This window comes from Stegastes partitus, unplaced genomic scaffold, assembly GCF_000690725.1.
Source record: "Stegastes partitus isolate 25-593 unplaced genomic scaffold, Stegastes_partitus-1.0.2 Scaffold1258, whole genome shotgun sequence".
Classification (NCBI taxonomy): Eukaryota; Metazoa; Chordata; class Actinopteri; family Pomacentridae; genus Stegastes; species Stegastes partitus.
The window spans coordinates 82,360-96,706 of record NW_007578989.1 but is presented as its reverse complement, the minus strand read 5'-3'; the positions used below and the strand labels follow the sequence as shown (position 1 = coordinate 96,706).

The following is a 14,347-nucleotide window of genomic DNA, read 5'->3' as shown; positions in this document are numbered from 1 at the left end:
AATGGTTATTTCACAAGACAACTGTAGTGTATTTACCAGGTGGACACACACAGACATTCATTCCATACTCTTTAATAGCCATGCTTTTCATCACAACAATAACAGTGCGCATGCGCAACCCAGCAACCCGGTCTCTGGTGTTCACACTGGTACAAAAAGCTATGTGCCCATAACATCACACAATTATGATATGGTGAATACACAACAACAGTGGCTCAGAAACTGCATGAACTTGTAGACACAGAAAACATTCAAACCACAGTCACAGTCACAGCTACTATTTCTGACAAGCTGAAGTGATGGTCCTGTTTATAGTGATTTCTGACAACTGCGTATACAAAGTACTGTTGATATATGATATATGTCATTATTCTCTTCTAGCACAAGACATAAGGATGGCCCTGCTGGGGAAAACTGGAGCTGGAAAAAGCAGCTTGGGCCAAACAATACTTGGAGAGGCTGTGTTTAATATACATCATAGTGCAAACCCTGGATCAAGTAAATGTAAGAAAGAAACCAGACAAGTTGATGGAGGATTAATCACTGTGATTGATACTCCTGGTTTCTTTGACAATCGTATGTCTGATGATAAGCTGAAGTCTGAGATGATAGATTCTATCATAGAGTGCTCTGATGGGCTTGATGCTTTTCTCATTGTATTTAAAGTTGAGAGATTCACAAAGCATGAGAATGAGGTTGTTTCCAAGATAACAGAGTATTTTTCTGAGGAAGCTTTCAAACACGCTGTAGTTGTCTTCACTCACGGTGATCAGCTTCCAGACAACATGAAGATTGAGGAGTTTGTCCATGGAAATAAGTGTCTGTGTGATCTCTTGAAGAAATGTGGGAATCGCTACCACGTTGTTGATAATAAGTACTGGAATAACAACCAGCAGGATGAATACAGAAACAACAAGGTCCAGGTAGCAAAGCTGTTCGATACAGTAAAACAAATGGTGGAGAGTACAGGGCGCTACATCAATGAGATGCTGCAATCAGTGCAGAAAGCAATACGACAACAGGTAGAGCGCATTAGCTGGTCATTAGCAGGCATGTCACAAGAAGATATGTGGCAGCAGGCGAAGTGTATTGTCTCAAATTTTCTCAAGAAGGCAGCTGGCATCACCACAGGAGTGTTGTTGGGAGCTTTACTGGGTGTACCATTTGCGATTGCAGCAGTTGTCGCATATCTTAAGATAGTGCCAGTAGGTGTTGGATTAGCTGTAGTTGCAGGAGTTGGTGCTGCTGCAGGCGCAGCAGTGGGAGGTTATGTAGGGTATAAAGAAGCTGATGAAGCAGATTCAGCAGGGGAGGCAGCAAAGAACACAGCTAAGGCTATCATCAAGCCAATCAAAGAAGTTGTGGACAAGCTAAAAAGCCCAAAGCAACAGCAAAGCGAGATGGAAACGTTGCTTGATTCCAAAAAAAAAAAATAGATTGCAATTGAGCTTTGCACCACTCAGATCAAAACCCCCATCTCGAGGATTGTTGGGCTCTGCTGCCATGACGACACATAAGTATCAAGATCAAAATCAATAACTGTTTGTGAGGCTTTAAACTGACGACCTTTGTCCATTTATCAGCATGTCTGTGTTCTACTGGTGACTCTGTTCACCTTGGTGATGTTTTTAGGATCCTTTAAGGATTTTGTGGTTTAATCAGATCATGTTGGCATTTTCTATTTTTCTACCTTCCTTGTCTACATGACTGAAGCTTCTTTCTAGTCATGTTTGTTCTTGTTATCCAATCATGAGTACATGAAGGAGAATTTCACCTCAACACACATTATATATTAATTGTCTCCTCCTGCCAGGTGGAGTTTTATGAGGTGTTGTTGATGATTTGGTCTCCTAGAAGAGGCTGATTGTTCTCTGTGCATCTGTAGGTTTATTGTCAGTCACTGACATAAGCAACAAGGAGGAGGAGATCTTTAACTCCTGTTCTTAGATAGAAAATGACATATAGTGTTGGACCAGACTTTTAAACCTATATAGGGGTGTTTGATCATGACTGTATTTTATTAGTAGTTTAAAAATGGTACTTCATGAAATTAATAATAGAATCTACATTAAAGCACTTCTTTGCCTGATTAAAGTATTTTGTGGATGTAATAAGGTCTTTATAGAACCCTCAGTAAGATGTTTCTTTCAGTATCTTTAGTCAAGGTGTATCATATAGTCATGGATTGTAAAATGTTTAGCAATGTAAGGACAAAGTAGATGCATGAGTTATGAGAAGTAACTGAGTTTGGATTATTAAAACCTTAAAAAAAACAGTTATTACACTGGATGTAGATTTTCTGTGACTTGTAATGAAAGATGATGTTTTTCTTTCCTCTTTTTAAACTTCATTTAACACTTGTGATGTTTTTGCTTCACAAATGCAGATTTACTAATCCAAATGTTCAATTTCATCATCAAGAATGTTTTAATGACAGTTCTTTGCTTTATCTTGCTTTTATGAAATACATTTTGATTGCTCAATCACCACCAGTGTTTTGACTGATTCCCTGTAAGTTTTTTTGTCACTCTGACATACTGTCTTCTAACATGTACCAATCTCTTCCAACACAAAGGAAGTGTTTCTGCTATCGGACATGATAAAATGTGCTGAAACANTTCTACTGTTCTCACTGTCATTGGATCCCAGGAGGATTTTGAGTGTTTGGCCTCTAATGCTGCCAAAGACACTTAAACCAGTGCTTGTCCATTTGATGTCCACCTTCACTGAAATTATCTTGAAAAACCTAATGAATGTGTAATAGGGGCGGGAAGCCCCGGACACACTGAGTCCCAGGGGGAGCACTCTATATAAATAAATATTCAACGTGATGCTGAAAGGATAATAAGGTTTATTAATAGGCTGGAGTTGTTAAAAAAAAAAAAAAAGACAATTTAAAATGTTCCTAGTCCAGGGCTAGAGAAAAAATCCTGGTCAAGCCAGACAGTAACATGCTAGTCCTGCAGTGCGGCTTCCATGGAGGTTCCTCTCTTCCTCCTCCTCCGTCGGTCCTCTTCTCCAACGCTTGGGGGGGATGGGGGTAACCTGCGTAAGGGACAGGCCATGTGATTGACAAACCGGTGGCTGGTGAAGACACTGGATGCTACAGGGGCTGGTTAAGAGAGAGCCACCGCTATCTTGTAGTCACACGTCACAGCAAAAAATAAAAACTTAAAACCATGCAAGCGGGCCCTGCTTCAACCACTCCAGCAACCACAATTAAAAGGCACTTAGCTGAGGGAGGGGGGTTGGCTCACGCTCCCCCTCCACCACTCCCCCGGCGCTTCCAGTCACCGGCCACTCTTTGCTGTCTCCAGTTCAGCCAGACGCCTTCTGTGTGTGTTTCCCACACCTGGCCTGCCATCCACCAACCCAGGAGCCGCTCCCTCTGTCTGCTGCCGTTCCTTGCTGCTCAGGACCTGCCACCATGTACCTCAACACACACACCAGCATCTACTTATGCCTAATCCCAGGGGTGGGGTTACAATCAGGCACACATGCCACCCAGGCACTCACCCTCTCCCCTACACCAAGTTCACTCTGTGACAAATGGTTATTTCACAAGACAACTGTAGTGTATTTACCAGGTGGACACACACAGACATTCATTCCATACTCTTTAATAGCCATGCTTTTCATCACANTGGATCTAATTTCAGCATTTTACAAACATGCAGCGAAAAGGACAAAATAGTCTTTTTTTCATTAGAAACTCTACATCAGCTACACTACTCTGCAAAGCCACTCAAGCTCACTCAAGTTTGTCATCCACTAAGGGTTAGGAGGAGTCTAATACTGAATGAGAGATCCTGTGTCAGCTGCTTGTTACACACTCTGGAGACATTCGTCACATATTCTGCAGAAAGACAATAAATGTAATCAGAATATACGTAAGATACAAGAAATAAATGAAACATGTAGATGCAAAATGCAATCAAGGCATCAGTCTGCAGTGTACATGTGAAATATGAACAACTTCTGCTGCCTGAGCTACAGCACTTCAACTTACTGCTTGAAATTCATGCAGCTCTGCATCCTTTAGCTCTGTATATATTCCATCATAAAGAACTCTTCTCAACTGTCTTATTTATGATCAAAAACATGCAATATTAGCATCAGAACTTTTCCATCTATAGGCAAATGGAGGCCCAATGTTTTGAATAAAATGTCCTCTGAATTTCATCAGTGACTGACATGTCCGGGCTTAAATTTAAGATGCGTAAAAAGAAATGAATGTATGAGGTTGGTGTTTGAGCTGTGAACTATGTACGGAAGACGCTTAAGCTTAAAAGAGTTGGCAAGTCCCTCATCTAAAATGGAAGTCGTACATTTATGACTCCATCCAGTTTGACTCTGGTGCCCTCAAGTGTCCAAAGTGGGACAGGTTTTAGTGGAAATCAAGTTTTAAATCATCTGTAAGTTTCCATTGAAGCAGTGGAAGTTTTCAGTGTTTACCAGAGAAGTAAACAGACCTGAGATCTGGTTTGGAGAGCAGTGACTTCAAATTTGACAAACTCTAGAATGAGGCAGCTTTTGCAGGAGACCTACATAAATAAGGATGATAAAATCTAGTTCCGTCCTTGAACTAGTCATGACTAGCCTGCATTCTCCATATAGGCAGAGATGTGCACCATAGTTTGCAGTGAAAGTACAATGACAAACTGTTGTTCTTTTTTTCAATAAACTGACTATTGATTGGAGGAGCAGCTTGAGAATAAAAGATGTCTCCCAATTATGAGTGACTGTACAATCACTGAACAAAACCATTGAGGAGCTCTAGTTGCACTGATTGATGCTGTTTTGCTGAATGTCCACAGAACAGATTTCCAAACTTCCAGTGAGGAAGGGAAAATACAGCAAAGGTGGCCAAATTCCCTCCTTTAACATTTGCCTGTGCTTCCACCTAGTGGTTGTTGAAATGTGTTGCAATGCCACATCCCAGACTGGTGCTTGTTTTTCTGCTTCAGGTTTCACTTTCTGTTTCATCACTCCACCTCGCCCTCTTGCTCCGTTTTTCTCGCTGTTTGTATACAGGTCAAGCTTTTACCAGTGGCGTCGTGTTAATGCACTGGGTGAGCTGAGGTCTGTCTGAACAGGAAATACTGAGTCCAAATGTGCCAGGAATTCTGTTCAGTAGAACATCTCTGCCCTCAAAGAAGAACAATGAGTTTCCCTTGTTATCTGAAGAATCTTTCAAGAATGAGAAATTCACTTATCCACATCTACATGGTGCACAAACAAAACTGAGAGAGAACATAAATAAAACCTATTACTTCTCATATTGATAAACTGTCCACAATCTTTCTAAGGACATTTCCCCAAAATTTGACGTGTCAGCTCAATACACTGTAAGCAGAGTGGACAGTTAAATAGAAGCAGAAAAGAATCTTAACTCACCAGTGATATGGAGTCAAATAAGACACGTGTGGAGAGGAGGAATGGATGACTGTCCTGCATGTGTTCTTCTCTCTGCTGGAATGAGGCTGCAGTTTCAGTTGAATTTCACTTTGCTATTCGAAGAGTGTGCTGTAGTCAAAGTACAAATCATACAACTGCCAAGAGTTTTTCAGCATGTAGTCACATTTTGTTCATGTTTGAGGGTGTGTTTAGTTAGAATTTAAGAAACTGCAGTGTAGCTGGTTGATAAATTAAACATCATCGGCCAGAGAGTAAAGTATCAATAAAGATGGAGATGGAGGGTGGAGGCTTCACCCTTTCTGACCTCTTCTGTAGGTGAAGGAGTTAATAATGTCAGTGATGACCAAACACCTCCATAGAATCTCTTTGTAAGAATAGTAATAGTTGTTAAAATGTGAAGAACAACCCAAAGGCGGGTTTCAGAAGCCTGCTCTAACACTACATGTCATTTTGTATGTGACAATAGGTGTTAAGAAGTCTGACAATAGGCCTACAGATGGACAGAACAATAAACGAGTTCTCAGAGACCAAATCATCAACAAAACCTCAGAAAACTCCACCTGAAATCNGAGCAGGAAACTGATGTCATCAGACAAATGCATGAGTATTTTTCTGCAGAGGTTTTTAACTATTCTGCAGTTGTTTTCACACATGGTGACCAGCTGTCAGAAAACATGAACATGAAGGATTTCATCAGCAATAACAAGCATCTGAAAGACCTGGTGGAGACGTGCGGCGGTCGATGTCATGTTGTAGATAACAAATACTGGCAAAACAACCAGCAGGGTGAATACAGGAACAACCAGTTCCAGGTGACACAGCTGCTTAATACAATCAATGACATGGTGAAGGACAATGGAGGAGGCTGCTACAGCACTGAGATGCTGCAGGAATGGAAGAGACAGCAAAGAAAACCATCTCTGGTGTCTTTCCTCAGAATCGTGAGGTGTTGGATGAAACGTGTAACACGACAACCTGTGAGAGCCTTGTTTGGTGTAGCAGCCATCATAGGTGTGCTGCTTATTGTAAAAGCTGTGAAAGTCCAAGCAGCAGCAGTGGGAGAAGAAACACACACAGTCCTGTAGCAGGCAGAGTAAATGGAGGTTGTACAGGATGCCAGCTATTAAAGCAAAGGATTTCACTATAATCGTTTTTAAAGGAAATGTAACTGTTTGCTGAACCTGCTTTAGTGTGTCTGCTTTTATCACACAAGCCTAATGTCCTATTCAGTCAACAATGAAGTGAACTAAACCAAACTGAAAAGTAAAGAATAGTTTCCTCCCCTTCCTGTGAATTCACTCACAACATCCTCCTGCATGTATTGACTGATTGAGTCACAGCATTCATCATCATCATTTGTTCACTGACTGATCAGTGTGTTGGACTCCACCAGTGATACTTCTTGTCACTCTGATCCTGTTTGTGAGAATCACTGACAGGATCTTAAGGTGCCGCCAGAATGAGGAAGCTGTCCGGTTTGGAGACCTCAGAGTTGCATCTCTGCTTTTCTGCAGATGATGTAGTTCTGTTGGTTTCATCATGTTGTGAGCTTCAGCGAGCACTGAGGCAATCTGGAGTGAGAGTCAGCACCTCCAAGTCTGAAGTCATGGTTCTGTACCAGATACCGATGGACTGGTCCCTCTGGTTGGGGTAAGTTGCTACCACATCTCTAAAGCTGACCTCAGCTTTAGAGATAGGGTGAGGAGCTGGGACATCCAGAGGAAGCTCGGAGTCGAGTCGAAAGGGGTGGTTGAGGTATCTGATTACGATGTCTCCTGAATACTTTTCCAGTCACATCCAGCTGGGTGGAGACCCTGGGGTCGACCTCGATCTCAGTGGAGGCAGTTCTGGAGTGACCTGCTTGGTCTGCTGCCAACCCATCAGACCCCAGATAGAGTGAAATGGATGGATGATGACTACCTGAGAAGACCTGCTGAGACCCATGACTGAGCAGGAAGGAAAGACTGAACCTCTCTGTGCCAAAGACACTGAGCAAAGACTGAACTGTAGCACAGAGCAAGATGGTGAAGATGAATGATGTTAGTAGTAAAGTAAACAACTACATGATTACAATAACGGATCGTTGCAGTGAACGGACTAAACAGAACCGGCTCTAGTCATAGTACTGATGGAACTGTGCTGTTTGCACAGTGCTTCCACTGACATGCTTTTGTTTGTCTCTGCTGTGAAATGATGTTTAGGTTTGGTTTCATTTGTGTGCAACTGTCCTAATGAAAATTTAAAATGTAAAACTGAGTTTAACAGCATGTCATGAAAGCTGCTGTGAAACATTAGATGCAGATGCAGCTACAGGGTTTGGTAAAGCATGCTGATCTTTTTACTGTCTGTCTTGTATGAAAACTGCAAAAGTCAGAAAGATCTGACGTCAGTTGATAGCAGCTTATAGACTATTGATGGACCTGATCAAATGTTTGGGCCGTCAGCTCACAGAATCAATAGATGTTAGTTGCAACATCTATAATTATATCTAATATACTGCCACATTTTTATAAATAATTGAAATAAATAAATAGTAGTCTGCTGAGACCAAGAAGAGAATCCAATTTTTTTGCTCCAACCACTCTAATGTTGATGCAGTTGCACTGCTGGAAACTCTCTTTGCTGCTTTTTAATATTGGAGAGAAATCTTGGGGTCACTGAGGCAGATTCAAAGCAGAGTCCAAAAGAAAATGAATTGTTCTGGATATGTTGAGTTGATCCGGTGTAATAGTGTAACTGCACAGTGAATCACTAACTATAAGATAAAAGGTTATGTTTAAGAAGGAGCACTGCTGGAGTGGAGGCTTGGACAGAGATCTTTATTCTTTGTTACGTGTTAAATAGCAGCCAATAAAACTGGTGTCTTCCAACTCAGCCAAGATGTGCATGACTATTTGAGGGTTTTACTCTGCTTTTATCATTTCTTTCATGTCTTTGCTTTTCAAATTTGGGACTTTTTGAAGTTCTGAAAATGGCAATAACAAACAATGGTTTGGTTCTGATCTGTAAACTTTTGAACCCATGTACATCCTTCACAGTTGGTCTCAGAGTGCTGAAGCATTTTACCACAGCCAACACTGCCTTTAGTAATATAGTTCTACAAATGACACATAAGCACAAGTTTAAACTTGTTGTAAATATAGATTTGTATCTACTTTTGCAGATCTAACGTGTGTGTCCTCCATGAAACAGTTCCACATTTAGCAAACCCAAATAGAAAGCTAAAGTAGAAGAAATAAAAAATGTAAACCCAGTGACAGATATCTGCTATCTCTCCTTTGATTTTTATCACATCATCATGTCTGCTTTCAGTTTTCATTTTTTGTGTCTGATATGTATCATATATCAGATTTGTCTGCATGACAACCATTTTAAAAAACAAAGAACCGTTCCTGTCTGTCTGGGTGTGTCTGCACTCCGTTCTCATTGCACGAATTAAGACACTTTTAAACCTTTTCACAACTTCTGTGAGAAATAAGCTGCACCCAAAAAGAAAACAGGCAAGATAAGAAGCCTTGAAAGTGAACTCATGTTACATCAGTACCTACTTTGAAATGGTAAAACACTCTGTTCACATTCATACATAAATCTTAGCCAAAAGCCTTCGATAAATAACCAGATACGACACATGCTGTGTCCAAACTCCACCACTTTTAAACCAAGCAATGAAGAGGGCTGCAGGATTTCCCAAATGTAACCTCAGAAAAAGCATCAAACCAAACCACATTAGATCCACAGTCTCCTTCATTGAACCACCTTCACTTTGTGTACTGACCAAACAGATCTACATAGACGCTGTCTGTTCTGCTCACTGCAGACTCTCCTCTGTGGAAGATAAGAAAACCTAAATCAGAATGCTGTTCATGGACATCAGCTCAGCATTCAACAGATCCATCACCATAACATCAACAGAAAAACTTTTCAACCTCAGATTGAACCTGACTGCACCAAGAACTGATCACAGACTGTTTCCTCTGCAGACTACAGTCCATCAGGAATGAGTTCCGGGACATTTATAATGAACACTGGTTCCCCTCAAGGTTGTGAACTTAGTTTCATACTGTTCACACTCTGCATCCATGACTTTGTTGCCACAAATGAGAATATTTACAATCTCAAATCTGTGGTTCAGTTTCTATTCCAAGGCCATAAGACTGATGAACACTTCCAGTCCACCTCCACCATCCTCCCTTTGTCCTCCTCTTAATGCAAGACTTCATCCAATCTTTGCACTACTTTATGCACATCTTGACCTTTTGCACCATAAACATATATATATATTTTTTTTTAAACACTGTTTTTGTTGTGTGAGTGTGCTTGGTTGTCTATCTCTAAGTGTCTAAGTCTAAGCGCGACCCTAGTGAGGATTAAGCGGTGTATATATAATGGATGGATGGATGGATGGATTTATTTGTTGTACACGCTCATTTGCATCGACTGCAGAAATGGAAAAATATGTACGTGTTAATGGGCTGAAACTTACAATGAATCTTTTAAAAAAAATAAAATAAACCAACAGAAGCAGCACATGTACCATCACAGTTCCACAGGTTTAAACCAAAGGTTTAAACTAATATCAGCAGCTGTTTAGACAGAATCTGGACCATATTTGCGTCATATAACAAATGACCCAGAATCATAAATTTGTCAACATCAAAGTTCCAACGTCACATAACAGTATTTTTGCTGTCACCATCAAAACGTAACATCATGAAACACTTTGTCCTCAGGTTCAGAAACAGCCACAGCGAGCAGAGCAGCAGCAGATTCCACATCTGTTCCTGAGGACGTGACACAAGGTGAGCTCCTGAAACGCTGCTAAAAGTTGGAGGAATATTTAGACCAACATGAATGAATCAGCCATGCAAGATTATCTATCAATAAAACCTGACAGAGCTTTGACTACAGATTCACATGTATGTAAATTGTTACTTGCTTATCTACAGGCCCCATAACTTCTTGATACACTTCTGTCAGTCTCAGATGTAAAGACTAAAAAGCAGCAGACTAACTTCATTCTTTTCCTGATGTTGTACTGTTCTCACTGTCATTGAATCCCAGGAGGATTGTGGATGTTTGGCTTCTAAATAACACTGTCACAGACAATTCAAACCAGTGTTTGTTCATTTGTTGTCTATATTTACTGAAATTCTCTGGTAAAACCTCATGAATGATTGTTTCACATGACAACAGAGGCTCAGAAACTGCATGAACTTGTGGACACAGAAAACATTCAGACCACAGTCACAGCTACTATTTCTGACGAGCTGAAGTGATGTTCCTGTTTATAGTGATTTCTGACCACTGTGTGTACAAAGTACTGTTGATATATGATATATGTCATTATTCTCTTCTAGCACAACACATATGGATGGCCCTGGTGGGGAAAACTGGAGCTGGGAAAAGCAGCTTGGGACAAATGATTCTGGGAGAGCACGTGTTTAGGATCAATCATACTTCTAACCCTGGAACAAGTGAATGTCAGAAAGAAACCAGACAGGTTAATGGAGGATCTATCACTGTGATTGATACTCCTGGTTTCTTTGACGGTCGCACGTCTGATGATGAGCTGAAGTCTGAGATGATAGATTCTATCATAGAGAGCTGTGATGGGCTTGATGCTTTTCTTATTTTACTTAAAGTTGAGAAATTCACAGAGCAGGAGAACGAGGTTGTTTCCAGGATAACAGAGTGTTTTTCTGAGGAAGCTTTCAAACACGCTGTAGTTGTTTTCACTCATGGTGACCAGCTTCCTGACAACATGATGATTGAGGAGTTTGTCAGTGGAAATAAGCGTCTGTGTGATCTCTTGAAGAAATGTGGGAACCGCTGCTACGTGGTTGATAATAAGTACTGGAAGAACAACCAGCAGGATGAATACAGAAACAACAAGGTCCAGGTAGCAAAGCTGCTTGATACAGTAAAACAAATGGTGGAGAGTAGAGGGCGCTACACCAATGACATGCTGCAAGCAGTGAAGAGAGCAATACGACAGGAGGAAGAGCGCATTAGAAGCTCATCAGTAGGCATGTCACCAGAAGTTATCAGGCAGCAGGCAAAGAGCAATGTCTCAGATCGTCTCATGAAGGCACCTGGCATCACCGCACGAGTATTGCTGGGAGGTTTAGCGGGTGCAACATGTACGATTGTAGTAGCTGCCCTAGGTCTTAAGACAATGATAGCAGGTGCTGTAGTAGGTGCAGTTGCAGGAGTTGGTGCTGTTGTATGTACAGTAGCAGGTTGGGCAAGACATAAAGCAGCTGATGAAGCAGACTCAGCAGGGGAGGCAGCAAAGAACACAGCTACGACTATCATCAAGCAAGACAAAGAAGATGTGGAAAAGCCAACCAGCCAAAAAGAACAGCAAAGTGAGATGGAAACGTTGCATGATTCAAAAAAAAATAATTAGATTGCAGTTGAGCTTTGCACCACTCAGATCAAAATCCCCATCTAGAGGATTGTTTGGCTCTGCTGCCATGATGACACATAAGTATCAAGATCAAAATCAATAACTGTTTGTGAGGCTTTAAACTGACGGCCTTTGTCCATTTATCAGCATGTCTGTGTTCTACTGGTGACTCTGTTCACCTTGATGATGTTTTTAGGATCCTTTAAGGATTTTGTGGTTTAATCAGATCATGTTGGCATTTTCTATTTTTCTACCTTCCTTGTCTCCATGATTGAAGCTTCTTTCTAGTCGTGTTTTTTCTTATTATCCAATCATGAATACGTGAAGGAGAATTTCACCTCAACACACATTATATATTAACTGTCTCCTCCTGCCAGGTGGAGTTTTATGAGGTGTTGTTGATGATTTGGTCTCCTAGAAGAGGCTGATTGTTCTCTGTGCATCTGTAGGTTTATTGTCAGTTACTGACATAAGCAACAAGGAGGAGGAGATCTTTAACTCCTGTTCTTAGATAGAAAATGACATATGTTGTTGGAACAGACTTTTAAATCTATATAGGGGTGTTTGATCATCACTGCATTTAATTAGTAGTTTAAAAATGGTACTTAATGATATTAATAATAGAATCCACATTAAAGTGCTTCTTTTTCTGATTAAAGTATTTTGTGGATGTAATAAAGTCTTTATAAAACCCTCAGTAAGATGTTTCTTTCAATATCTTTAGTCAAGGTGTATCATATAGTCATGGTTTGTAAAATGTTTAGCAATGTAAGGACAAAGTATACGTATGAGTTATGAGAAGTAACTGAGTTTGGATTATTAAAAGCTTAAAAAAACAGTTATTACACTGGATGTAGATTTTCTGTGACTTGTAATGAAAGATGATGTTTTTCTTTGGTCTTTTAAAACTTAATTTAACACGTGATGTTTTTGCTTCACAAATGCAGATGTACTAATCCAAATGTTCAATTTCATCATCAAGAGTGTTTGTAATGACAGTTCTTTGCTTTAACTTGCTTTTATGAAATACATTTTGATTGCACAATCACCACCAGTGTTTTGACTGATTCCCTGCAAGTTTTGCTGTCACTCTGACATACTGTCTTCTAACATGTACCAATCTCTTCCAACACAAAGGAAGTGTTTCTGCTATCGGACATGATAAAATGTGCTCAAACAGTGAATCGTCCACACAGCAAAGCAGTTTGTGATAAACCATGTCTGTGCCATGTCTGTGTTTTGAGACAAAAAACACTTCATGTGCACAGTTTCAAAAGCTAAAAGATGAGAACGAAACAGAAATGAGTGATAATAGCTACTCTTGTTGTGAAGTCTTTGCTTTAACCCTTTAAAAAGTCTAACATGTCCGTTTGCCTGTTTCTCCAAACTAAGGACTCGCTGTCATCTACTCTGTTTAAAGTTGAAATCCAGCCATTATTTTTACATTAACCCTAGATGATAACTGTTGACACAATTATCATGCTGAAAATAGTCAACCCCTTTGGAAATATTCTCTTTTTATTGATTTTTTTCCAACACTGGACCACGGTCAATACAAGCTTTTCCTTTTCTTTTGTTGACGAGAATTTACCAAAAAACCAAAAACAAAAACATAAAAACTCTTTCACGTCAAAGTGAAAACAGAGTTCTACCAAGGGATGTCAATTGATTCCAAATTGAAATCTGCTTCCTGTTCTCGTTGACACCTCATCTCGTCTCATTTCATTTCTTTAGTGATCGCAAGACTCAAGGGAGCAACAAAGGCCGTTGCAGATTCCACCACATGTGCTTTAAAATAAAACCTTTACTGGTTCAGCTAAACACTTCGTTTCACATTTGTGGTTTAATACTGTACTGCAGCCACCTACAAACACACACACTGTCATGGAGCTTTGGGTTATTGGTGCTACTGTGGATCTAATTTCAGCATTTTAGAAACGTGAAACGAAAAGGACAAAAGGGTCTTTTCTTCATTAGAAACTCCACATCAGCTACACTACTCTGCAAAACCACTCAAGCTCACTCAAGTTTGTCGTCCACTAAGGGCTAGGAGGAGTCTAATACTGAACGTGAGATCCTGTGTCAGCTGCTTGTTACACACTCTGGAGACATTCGTCACATATTCTGCAGAAAGACAATAAATGTAGTCAGAATATACATAAGATACAAGAAATAAATGAAACATGTAGATGCAAAATGCAATCAAGGCATCACTCTGAAGTGTACATGTGTAGGATATGGACAGACACAGATGCTCAAAAGGATTCAAAGAAGAAACTTCATGTGAACTTTGCAGCACCCAAGTCACAGGGCCTTGTAAATCAGCTCTGCAGACTCGGAGGAGTGAGGAAGCAGAGCCCTTTTGGAATTCCTTATCAGAAGCTTCAAAGGATCTAACGCAAAGAAGCGTTTGGGGGAAGACAAAGAAAAACATTCAAGACCACTCAGACCTTAATAAATGGTCCAGATGGCCAGGCGCAATGAAGTGCCCTGGGCTTAACGTATTGCTCTGCTGACCCC

The 14,347-nt window shown here is 40.4% G+C and overlaps 1 protein-coding gene across 4 annotated transcripts in view; it reads left to right on the top strand.

Annotated features, from left to right (window-relative positions):
* LOC103369238 (GTPase IMAP family member 4-like) overlaps window positions 1-12,878 on the top strand; it is a 16,150-nt gene extending 3,272 nt beyond the window's left edge. The window contains exons 2-3 of one of the 4 annotated variants that reach the window (XM_008297903.1): window positions 382-1,022; window positions 11,417-12,878. In XM_008297903.1, coding sequence (XP_008296125.1) covers window positions 396-1,022; window positions 11,417-11,827 — 1,038 coding nt within the window. In that variant the 5' untranslated portion in view covers window positions 382-395 and the 3' untranslated portion in view covers window positions 11,828-12,878. Of the gene's footprint in view, window positions 1-381; window positions 1,556-11,416 lie in introns of those variants that run through there. The other 3 variants (XM_008297900.1, XM_008297901.1, XM_008297899.1) reach the window with 3 other exon arrangements.
* The last annotated feature ends 1,469 nt before the right edge of the window (window positions 12,879-14,347 follow it).